The sequence below is a fragment of the Drosophila gunungcola genome (genome assembly GCF_025200985.1).
Source record: "Drosophila gunungcola strain Sukarami chromosome 2R unlocalized genomic scaffold, Dgunungcola_SK_2 000012F, whole genome shotgun sequence".
In the NCBI taxonomy this organism is placed as follows: domain Eukaryota; kingdom Metazoa; phylum Arthropoda; class Insecta; order Diptera; family Drosophilidae; genus Drosophila; species Drosophila gunungcola.
Genome location: NW_026453170.1, coordinates 192,969 through 216,665, shown reverse-complemented (window position 1 = coordinate 216,665; position 23,697 = coordinate 192,969). Strand labels below are relative to the sequence as shown.

General features: G+C 36.4%; 5 protein-coding genes across 7 annotated transcripts; 4 read left to right on the top strand and 1 right to left on the bottom strand.

Moving 5' to 3' along the window:
* Positions 1-227: 227 nt before the first annotated feature.
* On the bottom strand, positions 228-23,556 carry LOC128255691 (uncharacterized). Of its 2 annotated transcripts, none has more exons than XM_052985385.1 (4): positions 23,013-23,556; positions 18,503-18,917; positions 5,889-6,807; positions 228-1,025 (listed from the first exon to the last, which is right to left on the bottom strand). In XM_052985385.1, the coding sequence occupies exons 2-4, from the start codon at positions 18,644-18,646 to the stop codon at positions 772-774; spliced, it is 1,317 nt and encodes a 438-aa protein (XP_052841345.1). In that variant the 5' UTR covers positions 18,647-18,917; positions 23,013-23,556; the 3' UTR covers positions 228-771. The 2 variants fall into 2 exon arrangements, with proteins under 2 accessions (XP_052841345.1, XP_052841346.1); XM_052985386.1 differs by having other exon boundaries at positions 23,401-23,556.
* On the top strand, positions 2,362-4,458 carry LOC128255692 (uncharacterized). Of its 2 annotated transcripts, none has more exons than XM_052985387.1 (3): positions 2,362-2,695; positions 2,757-2,990; positions 3,412-4,458. In XM_052985387.1, the coding sequence occupies exons 1-3, from the start codon at positions 2,534-2,536 to the stop codon at positions 3,808-3,810; spliced, it is 795 nt and encodes a 264-aa protein (XP_052841347.1). In that variant the 5' UTR covers positions 2,362-2,533; the 3' UTR covers positions 3,811-4,458. The 2 variants fall into 2 exon arrangements, with proteins under 2 accessions (XP_052841347.1, XP_052841348.1); XM_052985388.1 differs by having other exon boundaries at positions 3,052-3,495.
* LOC128255694 (uncharacterized) lies at positions 8,763-9,606 on the top strand. The gene has a single exon (XM_052985391.1). The coding sequence runs from the start codon at positions 8,861-8,863 to the stop codon at positions 9,305-9,307; it is 447 nt and encodes a 148-aa protein (XP_052841351.1). The 5' UTR covers positions 8,763-8,860; the 3' UTR covers positions 9,308-9,606.
* LOC128255695 (uncharacterized) lies at positions 9,668-10,140 on the top strand. Its single transcript, XM_052985392.1, has one exon. The coding sequence runs from the start codon at positions 9,672-9,674 to the stop codon at positions 10,113-10,115; it is 444 nt and encodes a 147-aa protein (XP_052841352.1). The 5' UTR covers positions 9,668-9,671; the 3' UTR covers positions 10,116-10,140.
* On the top strand, positions 11,003-11,684 carry LOC128255693 (uncharacterized). Its single transcript, XM_052985390.1, has one exon. The coding sequence runs from the start codon at positions 11,137-11,139 to the stop codon at positions 11,590-11,592; it is 456 nt and encodes a 151-aa protein (XP_052841350.1). The 5' UTR covers positions 11,003-11,136; the 3' UTR covers positions 11,593-11,684.
* Positions 23,557-23,697: the final 141 nt, after the last annotated feature.

Here is a 23,697-nt window from a genome sequence, read left to right as displayed (position 1 = left end):
TTCGGATTCTAAGGAAATTTGAATAGTGTGGCTGAACTCTGATACAATTTCTTTTAAACTTAAATGCCCCGGAAAGACAGATAATTTTGACCTTGCTTAGCCTTAAAAGAAATAACTAGCTTTAGCCTTAAATATGTGAAAAAGTGCCATTACAGTATAACTGATATGTAAAAGCAAAGAACGTTCCTGATCAATTCCAAAAACAGAACAAGAAAGGTGTTAATTGGTATTGGTTATTCATAAATTTATTAACTTACTTTTTTGGCTCATCTTGTTTTATGATAGTTACATTACATTTATATTAATATACTTTATATGTTTGTCTATGCGTGAGTAACTATAAAATACAATCACAAAATGTATGCCATTTGATGTTCTTATCTACTTACAGTTGGGGCAGTTAACTAAACAGGGTATTTACAAATATCGATGCAACAAAAACATGGAAACAGTCACACAGATATTCATGCAGATTTCGTTTAATAAGTAACTAGGGCTTGACTAAACTGTTATAATTATTGATAAGCTGCACAGCCTAACGTAACGCTAAATTACTGTGCTCTGGTCTGTCTTGGATACCAAATCGTCTTTCGATCTCTGCTTAACTGGGAATCGCATGCGTGTTAGCTACTTCATTTTGGGTTCTGCCAATCTTGGTTTGTTCCGCTGGCTCCTGAGTATCTGCGTGTGTGTGTGGGTGTGTCGGTAGAAAAAGTGTTATCAAATGCTTTGGCCCCGCCCTCGTAAACTTTTCATCCCAGCAGGACAAGCTCAGTCGTCCGTAAACGGATGGTCGGATGTCTCGCTGCTGTTGCGCCGCCGGCTCTCCAGTATCCGGGTGGCCTGCTCCAGCGTCTCCTTGTAGAACATATTGCGGGGACTATCGCTGGGCAGCGAGTACTCCGAGTTGTCCATTTGCGAGGTGAGACCCAGCACAATGTTGAAGGCGGACGCATCGTACCCGTGGCATCCGGAGTATCGGTACAGTGGTTTTTTGTTAAACTTGCAGCCATTCGATTGGGCACCTGCATGGAGACAAATATTATATTAGTAATTTGTTTTAACTTAGTTTTTTCGGTATGTATTAATTACACTAATTGTTGTCGTTGTTTTTATACCCTTGCAGAGGGTATTATAATTTCAGTCAGAAGTTTGCAATACCCTCAGCATCACTAGGAGAGTCGATCTAGCCATGTCCGTCTGTCCGTCCGTTTCTACGCAAACTTTCCCAAAAGGTCCGGAACGAAACGGATCGGACGACTATAGCATATAGCTCCCATAAGAACAATCAGAAAAATAAATAGAACAAAATTATAACTTTGCTGTTTAATAATTTTTTTTAGTACTTCGACATATAGTAATGGTTAAATATTTCAGAACTACGGTTTAAATTTCATAAAAATCGGACGATTATATCATATATCTCCCATACAAACAATAAACCTTTTTTTAATGTAACTTTTCTATTTTGTTTTTATTTTTTTTTTTTAAATTCTTTTTGACTTATTAATAGTTTGACAGTTCAGGATTACGCTTTTAATTCTTTTAGCTGTCATAGGAACTTTCAAATAACTGAGCTGCAAATCACCATAGCTTAAATGCTTTTAAACATATACGCAAGTAAATCATAGTTATAATGTTATCAAGAATATTTAATTTTTGAAATAGCTGAATGAGTATTTAAACTTCGGCTTGCCGAAGTTTGCTTCCTTTCTTGTTTCCACTAACATTGACAAAAAAAAAAGTAAAATAGTGTAATTATTCTTTTTGTGAATATTTTCATTTGAGTTTCAATAAAAAGTTAACAAATTGAAGCTTACATCTATCTCATATTTATGTTGTTATACATATATTAATATTATAATAATTTTATATACAAAAATGACCGTGGATCCTAAATGTTTATACATATTTATGTTATCTTATATTACACAATGTTTTTAAATCTGGTCTAGAATCCTGAAATTTAAGTATTTTTTCAAGTAAGATAAAAACCACGAATATTTTAAAAATACTTATAGTCCAATCTTTTTCAAGTCCGAGGCAGGCGCGACAGACAATAAATAAATTTCAAAGGAATGTGTTAAGTAGAACTTGAAATATCATGTCAACTATTTGCAAATAAGAAGTTTTTAGAAAAACGCGTTTAAAGTTTAGTTTTAATGGCTCGGACGCCACGTCACAAAATCGGCTGTTTCACTTTAAATAACACGAATTTTGAAAACATTTTTAATGATCATACTTTTTAAAGTCTACCCATTCCACATATACAAAAAAAAATCGATTTTTTTAAAGTTCTAAATTAATTAATTAAATTAATATAACTGAAGTTGTTTTGTAAAAAATATATTCAAGCTTCAACCAATTTGTTATTATCTACGTTTTTTCTATGAGTGGTGTGTTGTGATTATGAAAACAAAATGGAAATAAAGTGTACAAAATTAGATAAACGATTAACTGGAAAACGCTGCTTATCAAATACAAAAATATAATTAGTCGATAGACAGGAGATTCACCTCAGTCGGGTGATGAAATGGATACCATGTTGATGGTGGGAAAATCAGAAGTCCCTGGCATCGCTGTACAATGTGAACTGCTGTTGCCCAATGGACGTTTGCAAAGGACCTATGAATTCGACATAAAGGATATTGGACTCCGACGTCGCCTTGTACGCCAATTTTATGGAATACTTATCGTAGGTTATCCGAAACTCATTTAAACAACCCAGATCTGTTATCACAAACTCATGAACTCAGCTACAGGTGATCTGCAGCTTGCCCTGCCTTGAGGTCCTACTGAAACATAATTTGCCTTACAATTATGTAATGCCCATATCTATGGTAATCACCATGTTCCTCTATTCCTGTTTTTACATTTGGCCGGAGTGGAGGAGACGTGCCCCTTACAACTACCTTGTGCTTTTGCTAAGTACATGCATCGGATGCGTCAACAGAAGCGTATACCTATTGAATTTAGTTCAAAATCATTGGGTGAGTCCAAAATTGGTTTGTTAGCTACTGGCACATTTTTACATCGACCTTATTTACTTAGTAAATGTCTTTGATCAGCTTCAACAGAAGAGTCTATCTAGTATCGCCTGCCTGTCCGCCTAGTGTCTTAGCTTAAATCTATCTCAATATATCCCTGCCAACTTTTGCATGTAACTTAAAAAAATGTCGGTCTTACTCATATATTAGGGACTGTCCATACACATAGTACGTCATTATAGTTTTGGCAATTTTTCTTTCTAAAAAATTTTTCCGCGGTGTATTCATATATTTTGTGGTATGATTTTAAATCAACTAACAAAATTTATAAAGTAACTCATGAGGTAATGAGATTAAACTTGATTGTCTAATTATACAGAATATTTAACTTGGACATGATTGACCACAACTACTTGTTTTGTAGGTCTACTGCTATCCCATTATCCTAATCCTGGAGATCCTGGCTTTGATGCTGTTCTCTACCCAGAAGCGATTTCGGTTTACCCAGATCCGTGGGATTTTAATAATATGCCTCGTCTTTGGGTTGTACCTACTTCTGGCCTACCGCCTGAACCGGATGGTAGAAGTCTTCTCCGGAATGGCTTGCACTGTGGAGGCATGGTACATTACCTACGACACCCACTGTATGCTGTGCGGGCTGCATGGCTACAATCTTGGACCCGAAGAGTGTGTATTTGCCGCGTGCAACATCCACTGCGATTTGCCCAAGGGGTTATGGCGGCTGATGAATATGCTTTTCTTCAGCAAAATCTTGGAGTCCTTTCGAATGTTCCGCAATTGCTTCAGGACTGAGGTTTGCTAGAGATGTCCAAGATGGCTTGGAAAAAATGTATTTTCGGTTCAATTTCTGCTGTCAAAATTTTGTAATAAAAACCACCATTAGCAAGGCTTAAGATGCACATCAACGAACTAAAGCAGATGTACCAGCCCTAAAAGCAGCAGTTAAACACTAGGAAACCAATCATAATTCTCCCACAAGTAAGATAAAAATACTTGGTTTATAAAAAAAATATTTTATCGCCTTTGACGAATTTAAATTTGAACGATAAAAAACAAGGAAAACTCCTCGAGTCGACGAAAAAATATAAATATAAATAAAAACAATCTCCAGGTCCCACTAGCGAAGCAATAGAGTTCGAATTATTTTTTCGTTTACAACAAATCAAGTTAAGAGACTAAAGAAATACACTCAATTTATACAGAAGCCTAAGAAAATATATAAAAAGAAAATCATTGACACATAGAAACTTTTTAAAAGATCGTTATATAATTAAACATTAATTGAAAACAATAAAGGAAGCAAACTTCGGCAAGCCGAAGTTCATATACTATTGCAGCTATGCCAAAAATTAAATATTCTTGAAAACATTCAAATTTTGATTTACTTGCGTTTATGTTTAAAAACATTGAAGCTATGATGATTTGCAGCGCAATTATTCCTATGGTAGCTTTATGATATCGTTTTTTCGATTTTAATAAAATTAAAATTATCTGTCAAATTATTAACAATTCAAAAAAATTTTTTTAAAAATAACAAAATAAAAAATTTACATTAAAAAAAAAAAATTTAATATATTTGTTTTGCCCATGGAAGTTTTACGTTATAGTCGTCCGATTTTGATGACATTTAAACCGTAATTCTGAAATCTTTAACTATTTCTAAATGTCGAACTAAAAAAAAAATTAAACAAGAAAGAAAGCAAACTTCGGCAAGCCGAAGTTCATATACCCTTGAAGCTATTGCAAGAATTAAATACTTTTGAAAACATTAAAATTATGATTTACTTGCGTATATGTTGAAAAACATTGAAGCTATGATGATTTACAGCTCAATTATTAGATATTTTATATATTTGTATTATTTCTATGGGAGCTATATGATACAGTCGTCCGATTTTTATGAAATTTAAACCGTAATTCTGAATTAGTTACCCATTACTATATCTCGAAGAACTAAAAAAAAACTTAAAAAACAGAAAAGTTATAATTTTTTTTCATTTATTTTTCCGATGTTCCTAAGGGAGCTATATGCTATAGTCGTCCGATCCGGCTCGTTCCGACTTATATACTACCTGCAATGGAAAGACAACTTTTGGGAAAGTTTCATGCAGATAGCTTTAAAGCTGAGAGACTAGTTTGCGTAGAAACGGACGGACAGGCGGACATGGCTAGATCGACTCTCCTAGTCATGCTGATCAAGAATGTATATACTTTATATACTTCACTGCGTTGCAAACTTTTGACTGAAATTATAATACCCTCTGCAAGGGTTTAATAACAACATATATGGACAGAGGTTTCGCTACTGAACTGGGTAGTCGATAAAAAGACTATGGCTTCAAGAAATTTAATAGGAAACCATTGGAAAGAGGTACTTCCATGGACAAAAGGAATACAAAAAAAAATGCCAAAAGATCTTTCACCCCGGGAAACAGAAGTTACTTCAGGTCGTAAAGTCTTCCGTTATATATACTTGAGTCTAAGGAGTTCTACAGTTCTAAAGTAAACACAGAGTTCATTATAAATAATGGGAAGTGAACAAAGAGATCGATTATGTTTTTGTTATTACAAATATTTGAATATTATTGACTATTTGGTTGGGAATTTTGGCAGGGCTCAAAAAGCTGTCCAAGTAAAATCATAGTCACGTTTGCCACAAATCCCTATTCAGATGATAATTACATAAATTTCCTGATGGGAGTGCCATCAACCGAATGCCGTGCAAATGACGGTCATTAGTACACAAGCCCAGCCCCAAAGGAGAAACGGTAATGGTGGCCCGAATGTGGGTTTGATTGATTTATATTGGCAGCAGAAAGAAACTCATTCCCAATGACAGTTTCCTATATGGAAAAGCCACCCCCCCAACTGCCGACTCACCGATTGGATCGATGCACTCGAGGGTGAGGCAGCACTTCAGCCAGGGCAGCATGATCTTCTCGGTTACTAAAGGACTGTCCGAGAAGAAGACCGCATCCAGATCGACCATCCGCAGGAAGTTAAACTCTTCAGCTTTCGAGGCGAAGTAGTCGAACATTTTGGGATGCGTGAGCGAGGACACCGCTGTTGGTGTGTTCCAGCCAAGGACACCTGCGTTCTTGACTCCGGCCCTCTTTACTCCTGGCTTCATCACGATGCTCTGCAGACTCTGCAGCTGGGCGGAGCTGCCCCGCACCCGCATGTTGTTTTCTAGAAAAAGAACCGACCGGGCGCGCATCAAGCCGTCCTTGATCACGATGGGCCGGTAGGCGTGGGTCCGCTGATCGCCGACGAAGGAGGGGAACTCCGACAGGTCATACGTAATCACCGAGCACCGGCTGTTGTTGCAGTAGGCGCCCAAATCGCGCAGCTGCTGATCCGACACACCCAAATCGTAGATGAGCAGGTATTCGGTGGGCAGCTTGGCAGCAATGTTCTGGGCCAGGATGATGGCCGATGCAGCCTGTCCCTCCAGCACATACGTGACGATGGTAAAGTTGCTCTTTGTGCCGTTGTACGGCGTCGTAACTCGCTTGCGCTGTCCACGCTGCTCCCGATCTCCCGGCTGGCCACCGAAGGACGCAACATCCTGGGGACGCCGCAGTCCTCGCAACTCGATGAGCTCCTGTTCCGCCTTGGTGGCCGGCGCTGGGAAATCTGTCTTTGGCAGGATCTGATTAGAAGAACCGATCGCCGTCTCCTGCTGATCCAGCTGCTGTTGTTGGGTTGAGACATCCTTTGATGAGGTGAAGCCTAGTAGTAGCAAATACTTCGGGTCAATGTCGAGCTTCTTGCGCTCTAACCCAACGCGAAGGTTCTCCTGCAAGAAAAAAGCGAGGTTTTCGATTTATACTTGAATAAAACTAGACTTAAAAATTTAAATAGTTGTAAATGCTTAAAGAAAATAGCTTAATGAATAGTTCAAGTTATTCCAGGCGTCGGAAATGGGCAAGTAAATATGGCCACAACCATTGCACCCAAAAAACCTAGCTCAGTAAGCGGTATTCGCCTCGTCATGGGAGCCATTTCTTGACGACAAATTAGAGTTGGCCCGCCGGAAACACACATGCTAGAAATCTTTTCATTATTGCCCTTGAGCACGCTCCCTCCCCGCAAATACCTACCCAAACAAATAGCCACCCAAACCCATATGCAAGTAAAACGCCGCCGTACAATGGAACCTTCTCGTGCCGATGTCAAACTTCTGTCCATTATTTGTTTTGACTGTGGCCAGAGAAGAGCGTGCCGCATGCTCTGGCTCCCGGTGCTACTCCCCTGCCACAAAACTGGTGTCAGGTGTGCCCCAATGCGGACAGCCGAATTGGCCCGAAGGGAAAAAATATAAATTAACATGCGGCAAAAGGCGGCTGGCAAAGGCAAAGACAAAGGCGCAGGCCAGCCAATCCAGCCGCCAATCCAAAATCGCTCAGGAAACTTGCCCGCCGATGGCAACTATTTTATAGTCACAGTGTACTCAAACAAAAAGGATTGTCTGAAATCAAAAAATGAATACTATGCATCATTCAGTTCACAAATTGAATTAAAACAAACTAACTTAAAAATGAAAGGGTAAGAAATTTATGTTAAAATCTTATTTATTTAAAAAGACCAAATTTAAACGCAAGCAAATATTTTATATCTAAGTAATATGGTATTTCCGAAAATAAATACTTAGGTAAGGTACGCTCATTTTAACTACCTATGTAAGTTATAAGTTGCAAGAAAGGTACTTAATGTTGTATTTATATTCATTTTAAACTTTAATAGGATTATAATACGTGTCAGAAATGCAGGGATAGTTCTGGCATTCATGGCATGAAAAATTCACAAAGAGAATTTTTTGTTGCCAATGTAACCTGCTGTGAATTCTGATAAGTGGTCACCACTTGTTTTCGACCAAGTTAATAGGGCCGTGCTTGGAGGTTAATACAATTGGACAGAAATCTGATCCCAAATCAGGATAATATTTTGTTTTATATTTTTTTGCATAAGTTTTCACTGAAAGGGAGAAATTATCTTGACTTTTATTGTAAGTAAATGAAAAACTACTCGAAAATTGGTAGCTTATAAGTATTTTTATTGTCTAAGCTTTGTTTAAAGTGTCTGGTCAGTGCTCACTGCTCAACACTTGCAAGGAAATCCTTGGTTCGATTCTCTACGACGGTCACATTTCAAATATGGGTTTTTTTTTATATACTAAAAGAATTTACTAATTATCGGAAATTACTAAGTTGAATCAAAAATTATTAATATTTGTTAACTTTTGAATGCAAAAAGGCGGAATTGCTGATTTTTCCATTTGCTGACTATGAAAGCTCGCAGCTGGTAAACCAACGAATGTTTAAATATAATATAAATTCTAAAAATCCAGGGATGCATTACCTATCGATATAATACTATATATTGGCCCAATTTTAAAATTTTATAATGTTATTAACACGCTCCAGGTTGGCCATTTCGGCCACTGTGCTAATCCTCTGATTGTACACATACTTGTCCAAACAACGCTTTTAACAAACAACGACACACACAAGGTAAGGGTAGATCCAATTCTGAAGGGATAGTGATCACCATCAAGAGTTACGGCCCCAAGGACATTCGAATCAATCAACTTTGAAGGTGCGGCACTGCACTTACATAACGAACATATTGATTTTGTGCCAATCGGTTTTGTGCTCTCTGCAGTAAAATGAAGCCACAGGGGGATGGATATTCTTCCTTTTTTTATTTCCGCAGCTTTTCTCTTGTGTTAGAAATCGATTTCAAGTTAGGAGCCGAGTAAACTTTTAAGCAGAAACACTTTAGTTGACACTTCGGAACAGAGAAATAAACACAACTTCATTAAACAACTCAACTGAAAAAAGATACACAAAATGGAGGAACTGTCTTCTGAGGAGCAGATGCTGATTAGAGAAACATTTCGAATACTGGACAAGGAGAACGAGGGCGCCATAACCTCCAAAGAGATGGCGGTTGTGATCCGCGCCCTCGGCCGCCAGCCAAACGAATCTGAAGTCCAGTCCATGATCAACGAGGTGGACTCGGAAGGAAATGGGTCCATCGAGGCTCCGGAGTTCTTCAACTTAATTCTGCGCAAGATGCGCGATACGAACCACGAAGACGAACTACGCGAGGCGTTCCGCGTTTTTGACAAGGAGAACAACGGGTATATTAGCATCACCGAGCTTAAGGCTGTGTTCACGTCGCTGGGCGTTAATATTGGCGACGACGAGCTGGAGGACATTATACGCGAGTACGATCTGGATGCGGACAACCATATAAATTACGAGGAGTTTGTGAACATGATGACCATGCGTTAGTCTCCATTGGGTATAGTTATTTTAGGTTGAATGGATTTTAATAAGACTGAAAATATGAAATGGAAAAAAAAATGTTGATAAATTAAACTTGACGGTCACTGCAACTTTTTTGTGTTATTATATGGAAAACTACACATAGATATAGATCTATACATTTCTGAAGATAGTGACCAAAGACTTTGATTAAGCCAATCTTATTTATAAAGTTATCCTTAGTTCCCACTAGTTGTTAACTAGCTTTGGCCTATTTGTCATTAGAAACTATCGGTTTATTGTTGGTGGAGCTGACACCCAAATAAACAACATAAAACAAAACATCGTTCCAATTCATAAAGAAACCCAAAAATAAATAATTTTGGACAGCATGTGCAGTTTAACCGACGCCCAAATCGAAGAGGTCCGGGAAGCTTTTAATCTGTATGACACAGAAAAGACAGGATGGGTATCCGTTAAGCAGCTAGGAGGAGTAATGCGCGCCCTTGGTGAAATGCTCACCGAAGCGGAGATCTATCAGTTGGCCAACGAATGCAGCTCGGACTTCGGTGGCCAGGTACAATTCAAGGACTTCCTATACGTGATGTCAAAACGACTGGAAGAAGAGAATAGTCTTGTGTCCTTGAAGACGGCCTTTAAGATCTTTGATCGCAACGAAGTAAACCATTTTACGACAGCGGAAATCAGAACAATAATGACCAATCTGGGAGAGAAAATGTCAGACGAGGATCTGAACGAGATGTTCCAAGATATCGACTTGGATAAAGATGGAAAAATCTCGTTTAGCGAATTCGTCACTGCAATGCGAAGTTGAAATAAGAATTCCAAATTGAAAGCGCCTAACAGACACGAACCTCTTCCAAAAACGTTCTTCCGTGTGGTGTTTTCTCTACGCCATTTACCCATTTAATGTTCCCACCCAATTCATTCCAGTCGAGAGCAGCGCCAGAAAGTCGGCAGTGAAGCCTTGTCCCAAGAAGTCGGGTTGTGTGAGTTTACGGACTGGGCGCGTGACTCCGAAATAGGTGAAATAGTCGCATGTGCCTAATGGCTGCCGGGGAGTGCCAGAATGTTCCAAAGGGTGATGGCATTGGTAGTCAGCAATCATAAAACGAGCCAAGCTGAATACGTCGCCAATTTAAATATTAGACCAAGCACACCACTCGATGTTAACCAATTCGTCTGGCGGTTTTTAAAGCTCTTGGTGGTGTTACCAATCAGACAGCCAAAAGTACTGGGTTCAACTCTTATCGCACTTCAAATTACGCAGTTATCTATTAACACGTCATATACATACGCATACAACATAAAACATTGGCAATGACTCATTTGGCAACTAAACAATCACGCCTAGCTAATAAAGTATTGTAAGGTGACTAATTTTCACATTAGAGTGGAAAGTTGTTAAATGCTGAGCATCTAGAAATGTGCAGATCTGTAAATCAAAATTACATATTTACATTAAACGGTTCCCTTTTTCTATTTGCGAAAAACTAAACCAAGATTTTTTATTTAGTGGGTATGTGTGCCTTTTTCCTCATTTATAAGTGAATAGCTTTTGAATTTAGCTTAAGGTACAGATAATCGACGAAGATGGCTTTTATCTTTTTAACATTGAGTATTTATTTATTTCATCTTGTGTTTGGGTTTTTGTTAATTACTGTTCCATACGATTTCGTTTTTTATTAAAAGGTAGCCTTGAAATAAACTTCCGTGTGACTTAGTTTAATGAGAGTTCTGATAAGTCAGTACAACTTGAAAACTGAAGCTGTGTACAACACAAAACACTATATTCCGAAAACACGTTCTAAGCAGGTCAAACAATCTTAAAATAAATGGATCCACCAGAGTATACTCTGTCCAATGACGATCTCACAGAAATTCGAGAAGCATTCGCCCTTTGCGATCCCCAAAAGACAGGAAGGATCATTCCAGAAGATCTGGGAACTGTGATGCGAGCCTTGGGACAAAACCGCACAGAGTCTGAGATCTACAGATATTCCGAGGGACTCGACGGAGATTCCTTAGGTTATATAGAACTTAATGATTTTATCGAACTGATGACCAGAATCTATAAAATGATGGAGCACAATGACTATTTAGAGGCAGCATTCAATGCCTTCGACCGTGATCAGGATGGGTTTATATCACATAGCGAACTGCGCAACGTGTTCACTAGTCTTGGCGAAAAAATCAGCGACGAAGAGTTCGATGAGGTGTTCCGCCAGGTTGATATCGACGGAGATGGTACCATCAACTGGAAAGATTTCGTTCATGCCTATAAATACTGATCTATGGTTCTATGTTTTTTTTAAGTATTTGAGTCAGCAGCCTTGACAACTCAAACAGTAATATTTTTTTTAATAAACGGAACAAATTCATAAAAAAAAATTGTAGTTTAAAAGGACGTTGTGTAATTTTATTAATTGTAGAACTTATTGGGGAGAGACTATTAAAAATGTATAGATTTATATAAGGACTTAGTTTTTATATCGTTAACAAAAAATAAGTGGGCTTCATAAAAAAAATGAACTGGTATATTTACTGTCTGTAAATATAAGAAGGCTTTAATCGACCATAATATGAAAATTCGAATGTCATTAGCAAAAACACCCCCAAGCTGAATCCTTAAAAATACACAAAAACCTACAAGCTATAAAAAATTCAGGAAATAAAACAGTTCATCCTCTGCTAGAGGATCAGGTCAAAGAGATTCTCAAAATCTTTGCGCTCTATGAAACCCAGACTCCTGGAAGGATAAGCCAATTTAATGTGTTCGAACTGATGTTCGAGCTGGGAATATTTCGTACCGAAGCTGAGATCAGTCGATTGTTCAAGGATTTTGAGTTGAAATGCAATAAGGAGGTCACGGTGGCGCAGTTTCTAGATGTTATGACCAAAATCTAGCAGACGTACAACAAGAATTCCCTGAAAGTCGCCTTCGACGTGCTAAAAATGAGTTTATAAATGCCAACAACCTGCGCCACGTGGCTTTGTCAATGGGTATAAAGTTTACCAATCTGGAGTTCGAAGAAATGTTCAAGGAGATTGATTTTGACGCCAACGGTTAAAAAGGGTGGGCTCATTTTCTCCGAGCTGTTACTATACCCTGTAACACACAGATCAGGTTTCAGCGATTATATTAATCATTAAAATAAGTAACATGTATTAAAATTATTTTTGTTTCGCTTGCAATGTTTCTTTGGTTTTCATAGTTAAGTATTATTGTATAACACATATGTAGTATTGTAGTACGAAGACATTTTTTTTTTGTTAAAATTTTTGTTATACCCTTGCAGAGCGTATTATAATTTCAGTCAGAAATTTGCAACGCAGTGAAGGAGACATTTCCGACCCTATAAAGTATATATATTCTTGATCAGCATCACTAGGATCTAGCCATGTCCGTCTGTCCGTCCGTCTGTCTGTCCGATTCTACGCAAACTAGTCTCTCAGTTTTAAAGCTATCTGCATGAAGCTTCCCCAAAAGTTGTCTTTCTATTGCAGGTAGTATATAAGTCGGAACGAGCCGGATCGGACGACTATAGCATATAGCTCCCATAGGAACATCGGAAAAATAAATGAAAAAAAATTATAACTTTTCTGTTTTTTAAGTTTTTTTTAGTTCTTCGAGATATAGTAATGGGTAACTAATTTAGAATTACGGTTTAAATTTCATCAAAATCGGACAACTATATCTATAGCTCCCATAGGAACAATCGGAAAAAAATACAAAAAAAATTAAACCTTTGCTGTTTTTAAATTTTTCTATTAGTACTTCGACATATAGTAATGGTTAAATATTTCAGAATTACGGTTTTCTAATTTTCAAAATCGGACGATTATATCATATAGCTCCCATAGAAATAATAAAATTATATAAAACAATTATCTAATAATTGAGCTGCAAATCATCATTGCTTCAATGTTTTTAGACATATACGCAAGTAAATCATAATTTTAATGTTTTCTAGAGTATTTAGTTTTTGAAATAGCTGCAAGGGTATATAAACTTCGGCTTGCCGAAGTTTTCTTCCTTTCTTGTTTTTGCTAAACCATCACTAGCATCACTCGCATCACTAGCCTTAATCAACATCTAGCCTTGTCCGTCCGTTCGATTGATTCTAAGCAATCTTGTCTCTCAGTTTTAAAGCTATCTGGATGTAACATTATAAAAACTCTTCGGTCTATTGCAGGTTGTATATAAGTACATATGTACATACTTTATTATAGAAAGAATGGAAAAAATAGTTGAATAATAGTTAATTAATTTAATTTAATTTTTTTTTGCTTTCAATTTTATAAAAAAAGGACGATGTTATCATAAATTTAGTGTAAAAGTATCGTTCAATTTGTCAACTATTTGCTTTCTACTTGTATTTCATTTCGCCGGACACCCACGCATATGAAAAAGTCTTATTGCAGCCAGTCTACGACAAATTCATGTTAATCAAATGTCTAGAGGTCAGTCGGTCTATCGTTTGTCAGTCATATTTTCCAAGCCCCCGTCTGGATAATTTAAATAGATTATCGTCAACCTACAGTTAATTGTATTCACTGCGGGTGGGTTTCGGCATTGAATCAATGGGTGTCAAATCGATACAGCAATCAATAGCGCTCGTTTAGATACTCCTCATACAAGTAAATATGTTGTGTTGTGCAAACACTTTGATAAAAATGGCGGTCATCGGTGCAATTTAAGTCATTGATTAGTGCCATCCATTTCGAGAGTTGACACAAATTGTCTCAAATAGAGCGGCATTAATATTTTTAAGTAAACGAAAATGTAATTACATTTTATTTAAATTACTGATTCTTTCATGATAATGTTATAATTGACTTATAAATTTTTGAATGGCATGACTGCTTGTATTTTTAAGCAGTTTTGCCTCCCCCACAGTTTTGGATAGAGCCCGACCCAAAGTTTTTTTTGTTTATTTTAGCACCGGTTTCATTCCCACGAACTGGTAGAATAAAAATTGTAAGCCTTTGTAAATAGCAGAGCTGTGATCGAATTAAATGAGTTGGGTTTTTATTGACATAAATAGAAGGCCAATAATAATTATTGACTTTAATATTTCATTATAATTTCGGAAAAAATCTCATTCCAAAATGTTATAACTCAAAAAGTGTTATAAGCAATTTAAAAGGAAAAGAAGCAAACTTCGGCAAGCAGAAGTTTATATTGCAGATATTATAAATGTTAAATATTCCTTACAACATATAAATATCGATTTATAAGCGTATGTTTTAAATTAGTATTTTTACGATGATTTTCAGCTCGATTAATCGATCGTTCCTTTGGCAGATTTATGATATCGTTTTCTGATGTTAATAAAATTAAAAGCGTAATTCTCAACCATTAAACCATCCAATCGAAATCAAAAAAAAAAAATAGAAAAGTTACATATTTTTAAATATTTTTTTTTATTATTTTGATACTTCTAACGGGAGCTATATATGTTAAATCGACAGATTTAAAAAAAAATTACTATTTGTCGAAGAATTAAAAAAAAAAATTAAATAAAAAACAAAGACATAATTTTTTACATTTTTTCCGATTGTTTCTAGGGGAGCTACAGTCGCGGAAAAAATAATAGAAACGCACTAAATCGTTGTTTTTTCTAGTGTCTCCCACTAGAAAAATCCAATAAAAATTTGTTGTTATTTGTTTTTAACATATTTCAGGATATCTTTTATATTAAATAGGAAAAATATTTTATTAAACGGTTTACTGTTTTAAATAATTCTGATATTATTTACAAACTCTATAAGCAGTGTTAAAGCGAAAAATAGCATTTTCTCTGTATTAAAAAAAACATTTTAAATTATTATTATCAAGTAGGACCCGTACTTATTCTGTACACGTTCGTCCTAAAAATTTTAAGAATTATTCGGCCGATTTTCAAGAACGTCCGTGCTAAAATTATTCGTTCTACTTTTTTCTGGGTGTAGAAACTTTATACTTCACTCTTAAAAACACAGTATTTTTTCTATTGTTTAAACTGTAGTGAGTGATTTGTTTTATATTTAGTGGTATATTAACCAGCTAGGCCTACAGAGCACTAACGAGGCAACTAACTTATCAGTTTTGAACAAAATTGGTGATTTGGCGCACCATTCTATTTTTTGGAATTTTCAAACAATTCCTTCTTTTATTCAGCTTTCAGGATACAGAATTCTTTTTTAAGGACCCCTTTAAAAGTTCTAAATCAAATTTACGAGCATGTGTTTAATCGGCCACTCTAAAATATAAATTATTTTTAAATTATATTTTATTATTTATTTATGATCATTATATCCTGCCTAAATGCCTACTTTAAATCCCTGTCTTACTCATGATATGACGGCAAAAAGTCTGGAACCTACATTTGTTCTTAGATTCAGAATATCAGACCGATATCCAAATCTAAAAAAAAACTTTCTAGCATAATTTTGACTCTAACATTTTGAAAGAAGTTCTTACGTGTTTCCCATGGAGGGAGTTGTTTTTGAGCGCTTTGTTAACGTTTTATCACCATATTTAAGCAAATAATTTTCAGTTTTGTTAGATCGAAATACATTGTTCCTAATATGCCGATCTTGGCATTAGACCTGAGCTTTTCCGTATTTACATTGGATATTAGTATATCTTTCATTGCCGAGGGTAACTTCAAACAGCCTTTTTTAACAACAGGAAACTTATTTTACCAGAGACTTAAAAAAATGGGCACGTTGCGATTTTAGTAATTAAAAGGGCGTAAAACATTATAGATTTCGGTTGCATTCTGCCTTTACTCTTCGCCGCCTTTGCAAATTCTAAAATTCGTTTTTAATCGTTCGCGTTTTTGGGGTTATTTACCAAGTTGGCAGATACTGCAAGATACAAAGGAGTAATCGACTCTAAAAGAAACTATTTCCTGTTTTTTGTATGGATATCAGCGCTCTACGTGTTGTTAGGTACATATTTAGGAATTAGCTTTTAAGAGCAGGTGAAATTGTCGTTTCTATTATTCTATTATATGCTATAAGTCATCCGATCCGGCTCCGTTCCAACTTATATACTACCTGCAATGGAAATACAACTTTTGGGTAAGTTTCTGAAGATAGCTTTAAAACTGAGAGACTAGTTTGCGTAGAAACGGACGGACGGACAGACGGACTCCTTCACTGCGTTGCAAACTTCTTATTGAAATAATAATACCCTCTGCAAGGGTATAAAAATTATATATTTATAGCTTGAACATATTTCATGCGATGTCCAATCAGTATGTTATATTATTTCATTTATTTCGAAACCCTTAATATAAATTAATGTGTTATTCATTTCTGATCGTTGGAATCGTGGAAATTTGTTAATACATTTTCAAACAGCTACCAATTTTTAGCAATAGATAGGAAGCCTTGGCGTCTTTGGATTCATTTTCTTAAAAAGAGTCTGTCAAAATGAAATTTAGAAGTTAATTTGGTGTAGTTACTGTTAAATTCTATTGAATCCGGTTGCGCACAACGTGTAAGGTGTGTACACAATTACTTTTAATAAATAAGCATTAAACAACAGTAAAAAGTGGAAATTGAATCGAACATATAAGCGTAATACGAGCTCGAAATTAGAATCGGATCGGAGGCAAACCAGTTTTGTAAAAAATGCCTTGCAGTTATATGACGACACACCTTACAATAGCTATTGTTGCATTTGTCGGAACGGGTTTATTACCAAATGCTTGTTTGGCCTCTCTGCTTTGATTTTGATTTAAAGGTTTAGCTTATCCCTACAATGTTGTTCAAAATTATTTCCTTTACTTGGTTGTTCTTAAACTCAAATTGTACGTCTCTGTTTGTCTGCCTAAGATAACAAAGTCAGTTGTAAACTTCGTGGCAATGACTTATTTTCGGCTTTATCATATTTGCTTTTATATGCGTACGTGTTCAGGAAAGAACCAAAAACAAAGCGCTGCATTTTTCAGTTTACCAGCTAATGTAAAATGATGAATTATAAACATCTAGCCTTATACATAAATTAACACATTATATACATAATATAGATTTATACATAAATCTACACATCACATAGCTTCGAAGGCCTCGGATCAGTGGTTAACCACAGTCGCCTCGACTCCGACCGGAATCTAATTAGAGTAAACAGCAAACGGTTTGGCATGCGAAACACAAAAATAACCAGCACGGTCATGGATTTGTGTTCAACACCTTTACCAAAATGTTTTCAAAATTAAAATAAGCCTGGTCAACAAGCGCCTTTCTTTCTTCTCTCCTTTTTATATCCTTGCAGAGGTATTCAAAAATTGGTCAGAAGTTGGAAACGAAGTAAAAACGACATTTCCGATCCGATAAAGTATATGTATTCTCGATTAAATGAGTTGTCTATGTCTGTCTTTTTCCTAACCGTTTTCTAGCTCTAGAACAAGCTTGAAAACGACGGAGATCGAACGTCTATATCCTATAGCTACAATAGTTCCAGTATAAAACGCTAGTTTAGCCCTTAAATATGTTATTTTTATTTTATTAAAATCGTTTGACTATTTCCTACAGCTGCCATATCCCTGTTATACTGACAATTAAGTTCGGCTTGTCGAATTCAGCTTTCGATCTCGTACTTGTGATGGTATGGTGATTGGCTTTCGATTTTCTACGGGCCTGTTAGACTCGGCCAAATGTGTCAGACTGCCTGGCGCTTTATACTTTCCGGCCGCCTGCCCAGCAGGACGTGCTTTAAGTGAAAAGCTTATTTTCATGCTTTAATTTTTTTTAAGCATAAAGTGAAAATAGTTTATATGTGGGGGCGCGACCGAAGCGGAGCACTGTTCAAGGAGAAGTTTTGATGCCAAAATACCAGACGCTGCCAAAAGCAATTGCCAGCAAATGTCCTCGGTATAGAGCCGTCCCTAAGCATTTAACTATCTGCTGATAGTGGAAACTATGAGTCATGTACACAACTGGCTTCATAAATCAATTAGATTCGTTTTTTCCCAAACCCCACACTGGTGATAAATTTAATCGATTCGAATCAAAGTAACCAAAACATAAGTGCAGAGATATTTCTTTTTTCCCTATTTATTTGTGACAATCTCAACCCCCAGCGCCAGATATCAACAGATAATTGTTATTTAATACCCTTATCTAAGTCATTTGGGGCGCGGAGTATCGATATCAGTGTTTGGTGCTTAAGACCCCCCAATGCCCCAAAAATATGAATCAACCCACCTGAAACTCTTTGAACTGCTGGTGCGTCTGGACAACAATGTTTTTAAATGATTCGTTCGGCTCGCCGGCTGGTCCAAATGCGATGAAGACGATCGTTGCGATTATCACTCCGATTAATATCAGAATCAGGTGTTTCGTGCGCATGGCCGCTAAAATTGACTTCGACTTTGCTTTGTAGCCAATTTTGCGAGCAAAAATGCGCTTCAGGGTGAGTGAGGCCTCCAGTCTGAAGCTTTTCTGGCTTTCCCTTTTAGCCAAGTGGCAAAGTTTGTTGAGTCCTCTGTTGTTTGCATTAAAGCATGATTTAAGCGCAAAATTTTATAATGCAACGCAATTCAGCTGTTGAGCATTAATTGACTTATTTTGTCTTTTTCATTACGGCTTTTGTGTTCCGTTGTCAGCATAATTTTGCAACCTGTAAATAAAAAATAAATGCAAGCAACGTAAAAATGGTTTGTTTCATTCGGGGAATTAAATTGGTTTAAATGTATACATATTTATTATCAGAACCGATTAGAAAAATACTAACGCACTAAACAATAGGGTCTGACGTGCTTGCTTGTATTTATCCAAAATGTGTTATCAGAATAAAACAGGAAGGAAACCAATTTTCGGTAAATCAAAGTTTATATATCCTTGCAGTTATTGCAAAAAAATAAATGTACCTTAAACATCTTAATTTCGATTGAAGCTATAATGGTTTTAGGCTCATTTATTCGATCGCTTCTATGTCAGCTATTTGATATAATTTTCCGATTTGAAAACAAGACTTTTTCTTTATAAAGTATATATTTTATGTAGCTTTGATCAACCAATTTAATGGTTATAAAACGTTGTTTATAAATAAGTGAGACTAAACAGGGAAACATGACTGGAAATTGAGATCTCAATTGTTGAATAAGAAAACGCGTTCTCTTTCGTCCTCTTAACCAGAGGTCGCCGGGATGTCTTCTCTTCAGTCCTCTTTGGTCCTCGGGTTTGCCAAGGAAGCCGCTAGGTGATTAGTGTGCACTAGTATAGTATATAGTATAGTATAGTGTATCGCCTTAAATGTCTGTGGTCTCGCTACCGCACTGAAGGGATGTGAAGATCAGTTGATAGAGCAACGTTTCTCACGTACCAGGGTGCATTTGCAATCGTTTGCACGTCCCGGTTTTGAAGTCTTTGCATTTCCAATATGTTGAACCTTAAGCTGTGCTTCATATTTGGATACAATATTTCATGAAAGGCACGACAATCGACCTGTATAGGAATGTTTTGTTGCTGAGACTAAGATTGAACGTAGCTTTGAGCATCCGGTCGAGCTTCCTAAGCTTTAATCGTCATGTTACTGCTACTTTGGTTATATGCTGCCTCCTCGTAAGATGCTTATACAAAATCAATCCCAAATACTGAGCATGAGGTAATTGTGGGATTAAAGTACCGTGGATTTGGCTTCTCCTCCACTCGCTATATAAACCCAGAAAGTTTTGCGTGGTTCCAGCCGCTTCGATTGGAAAAACGAGTTAGCGATGAAAGCTGTGTCATCTGCATACGTTGCCAAGAGGGTTCCTGGTTCCCTGGGATGCGGCAGGTCAGGGGTAAAGAGGGTACAGGACCCAAATCGCTACCCTTTGGTACACTGCCTCGAATAAGTCTGATGGAATATCTCTCGCCTCTTACGTCGACCATGAAAATACACTCCAAGAGATATGAATACAGGAGGAGATATTGCCCAGTTAGCAAAAGGGACTTTATTTTAAACAATATTCAACCTTTATGTCAAGAAAGATGGCCAAGCTGAACTGCCGATTTTCAAAGGCGTCTAGGATATTCGGAGTTTCTCGATTTTCCTGTTCTGAGGTGCCATGCTGGTTCCTGAAATTAAACTGGTGATCTGGAATAACTTCCAGAACCCTTCTTACTGCCATCATTCTACTAAGGAAAATTCTCTTGAAAAACGTATAGGTCGGTATGACGCAATCCGTTCTACCGTTTACTTGGTTTGGGTATCATCGAAATCACACAATACTTCCATTGTGAGTTGAACAGCAGGACTAGTTAACATTTTAAAATACATTTTTTTTTTTGGTATCTATATGATATAATCGTTCGATTTTATTCAAATTAATTAATATTACGTAATTCTAGAATAATAAACCGATACTCTAAATCGAAGATCCAGGGTTGTGAACCCATTTCAATTTGGCTTTGGTTCGGTTCGGGGCTACGACTGGATCCAGAGGCTAAAAACAAAGCAGATTTTTGATATTTTCTTTTTACTTCTAAGTGAATATAAGTATTCAAGTTGTTTATACTTTAAATGTCTATATTTAAAGAGTATCTATGATTTTGTTTTGCTTGTTTATATTTATTATAGTGGTCAATAGGAGTCTCGATAGGAGTCTCTTCAAAAAAATGGCGTCTTGCAGTGCGTAAAGCCTGGACTCACAGTGATATTGAAAAAACAAAAAAAGAGAGTAAACTTCGGCAAGCCGAACTTCATATACACTTGCAGCTATTGCAAAAATTAAATATTCTTGAAAACATTAAAATTATGATTGACTTGCGTATATGTTTAAAAACATTGAAGCTATCATGATTTGCAGTTCAATTATTTGATAGCTCCTGTGGCAGCTATGTGATATCGTTTTCCGATTTTAATAAAATAAAATTCTGATGTGTCAAATTATTAATTAGTCAAAAAGAACTTCTAAAAAAATATCAAAATAAAAAAATAAATTTAATATTTTTATTGTTCACATTGGAGCTTTATGTTATAGTCGTCCGATTTTGATGAAATTTAAACCGTAATTCCGAAACATTTAACCATTAGTATATGTCAAAGAACTAAAATAAAAAAAATTAAAAACTGCAAAGCTATAATTTTTTCATTTATTTTTCCGATTGTTCCTATGGGAACTATATGCTGAAGTCGTCTGATCCGGCTCGTTCCGACTTATATACTACATGCAATAGAAAGACAACTTTAGTTTTAAAACTGAGAGACTACTTTGTGTAAAAACAGACAGACGGACAGGACAGACGGACGGACAGATGGACATGGATAGATCGACTCTCCTAGTGATGCTGATTAAGAACATATACACTTATAGGGTCGGAAACGTCTCCTTCACTGCGTTGCAAGCTTATGACGGTTATCGACGGAAACGGAATGGTGGAATTTGAAACACGGAAGCGTTTTTATTTTTAAATATTTTCGTATATATGAGGCCAATTTGAAAAAATGAAACAGCTAGCCAGCAAAGAAAAGACTAACAAATCGCCTAAAAACTATTCAACAAAATTTACTTCTTACATATATGGAAAAAATGCATTTGAAAAATTGCTCCAAAACATTTTTTGAAATATGTACCTCGTCTTAAACAATAAGTGCGCATATACGTGTTGTACCACAAGATAGACCCCTATTTCCAAATTTCCAGAAAAGTTTCATAAAAAAACCCTGTTTCTTAGAAAATCGCTTAACAGTGGCTAACTGACAGGTTCGGTCCACACAAAAAAATTAGCAAAACTTAAATTTCAAATTGCAGAATTTTAAGAATTTGTGCCGATAGGTAGCCGGTAGGCTATACCAGCATAAAGGCGACAAGTTTCATGAAAAAAACACACAGTTTTTGAGAGAATCCCTTAACAGTTTTTAAAAAATGTAGTCTAATTTTTTTTTTTTTAGCTGTGCAACATATTGAGTCACACAGCATTGTAGTGCTGATTTTTCTAAGCAATCGTTGGCGCTGCACATAAATTATATAAATCTTTGGTTTGATAAAATTCGTGCAGAAGAAAATTTTGAAAATAAGTTAAAGTTAAGTGTTGTGTACAAGGTTTGTTTAAAAAAAAAATTATTAAATAAATAAATTAAGTTAAAGTTTATTTTTGTGTACTGCTAACTTGATATCATTGGATAGCTTTAAAAAAAAAAATTGAGCGGCAATGTTTTTCTTCCACGAATAATTTTCAGATAATTAACGGTAAAAAAAGTTTTTGTGTTTACAATTTGTACTGCTATGCAAATGCTGTTTTGGATGGTGCTAGGTTGAATTGTGCTGTCAAGCTTACCAAGAATAAATATGTTTTTAATAGAGTCGTAAATTTCACCTTTAGTAAGTTGCTAATTTTGTACTTGGATTAAATCGCCCACTGCGGTTTATAGCCCCGCATAATAATAATAATATTAACTTTTTAATATTTGATGTATTTTTCTAAATGGTTCACCACTGCATCCACCGCAGTTAACGACGAAATTTAATCAAAAAAAAGATAGAAGTTGCAGTACGCCAGGTCACTGATTATTCATTGAAACTGCTTGTTTTAACACCCTCAGAATGAGCGCCGCATGGTCACCTTGATGGGGTTAATTTCGTGGCGCAGGGCCAAAAAGCGAGTTCAAGGTGAGGGCAATATAGCGATTTTCATATAAATATACATACGTACATATGTACAATGTACATTGTGCATACTTATGTTACAGCAACAATGTGACAATTATGTGCAGTGTGACTCGACTTACACTTGTTTGTACGGCGCTTAGCAAAGGGCTGAGACTATTTACAGTTGCTCTTGTTGTTCGCCGCGTTCAGTTGGTGTTGCTGATGACGAAGGGGGACAGATGAAGACGGCCGAGAAATTACCGGCGCAGCCTCCATTAAATTCTTTCGATAAGCTCACTCCCTCGCACACACACACCCGCACAAACGACTTGTTGTTGGCCCAAAACTTTTACATAATTTACAAGTTCTGTGGCTTGCGAATTTTACTTTCGGTTTCGCATTCACAGCGCCAAATATCAGCGAATCACGAGGAGCGGGGCAGCGTACAAACAAAACACTTCAACTAGCTGCTTTAATAGGCTTCTCAAGCGGTTGTTGTTGTAATTAATCTTCTTAATGCAATTGCACCTGCTGCGAAAATGAGACTTGACTCCCAGCGGCGGCACAGTGCACACACCAAATATACGGAAAGTTATATACTGCACTAGAATTGGTAACACCGTGCGCGTTCTCGGTGCTTAAAGTTTTTTTATGCAAATTCGTGGGTGTTAGTGGTGAGGAATGGTGCTGTCGAAACATCGATCAGCCAATAGGTTAATCGATATTTTAAGGGCTTTTAAGTTGACGCGTTAGTACCAACTCTGATTTGATTTTGAACTCATAAATTTTGTCAAAAGTCAAAATTTGGTTTTAAACCCCCTTTTA

Bases quoted from the DNA above. Each gene is read 5' to 3' on its own strand.
- LOC128255692 (XM_052985387.1), top strand. From the start codon at position 2,534: ATGGATACCATGTTGATGGTGGGAAAATCAGAAGTCCCTGGCATCGCT. The intron at 2,696-2,756 runs GTAGGTTATCCG...TCATGAACTCAG, and splicing joins AATTTTATGGAATACTTATC to CTACAGGTGATCTGCAGCTT. The intron at 2,991-3,411 runs GTGAGTCCAAAA...CTTGTTTTGTAG, and splicing joins ATTTAGTTCAAAATCATTGG to GTCTACTGCTATCCCATTAT.
- LOC128255694 (XM_052985391.1), top strand. From the start codon at position 8,861: ATGGAGGAACTGTCTTCTGAGGAGCAGATGCTGATTAGAGAAACATTT.
- LOC128255695 (XM_052985392.1), top strand. From the start codon at position 9,672: ATGTGCAGTTTAACCGACGCCCAAATCGAAGAGGTCCGGGAAGCTTTT.
- LOC128255693 (XM_052985390.1), top strand. From the start codon at position 11,137: ATGGATCCACCAGAGTATACTCTGTCCAATGACGATCTCACAGAAATT.
- LOC128255691 (XM_052985385.1), bottom strand. From the start codon at position 18,646: ATGCGCACGAAACACCTGATTCTGATATTAATCGGAGTGATAATCGCA. The intron at 6,808-18,502 runs GTGGGTTGATTC...TTTTTCTTGCAG, and splicing joins AGCAGTTCAAAGAGTTTCAG to GAGAACCTTCGCGTTGGGTT. The intron at 1,026-5,888 runs GTGAGTCGGCAG...GTCTCCATGCAG, and splicing joins CGAGTGCATCGATCCAATCG to GTGCCCAATCGAATGGCTGC.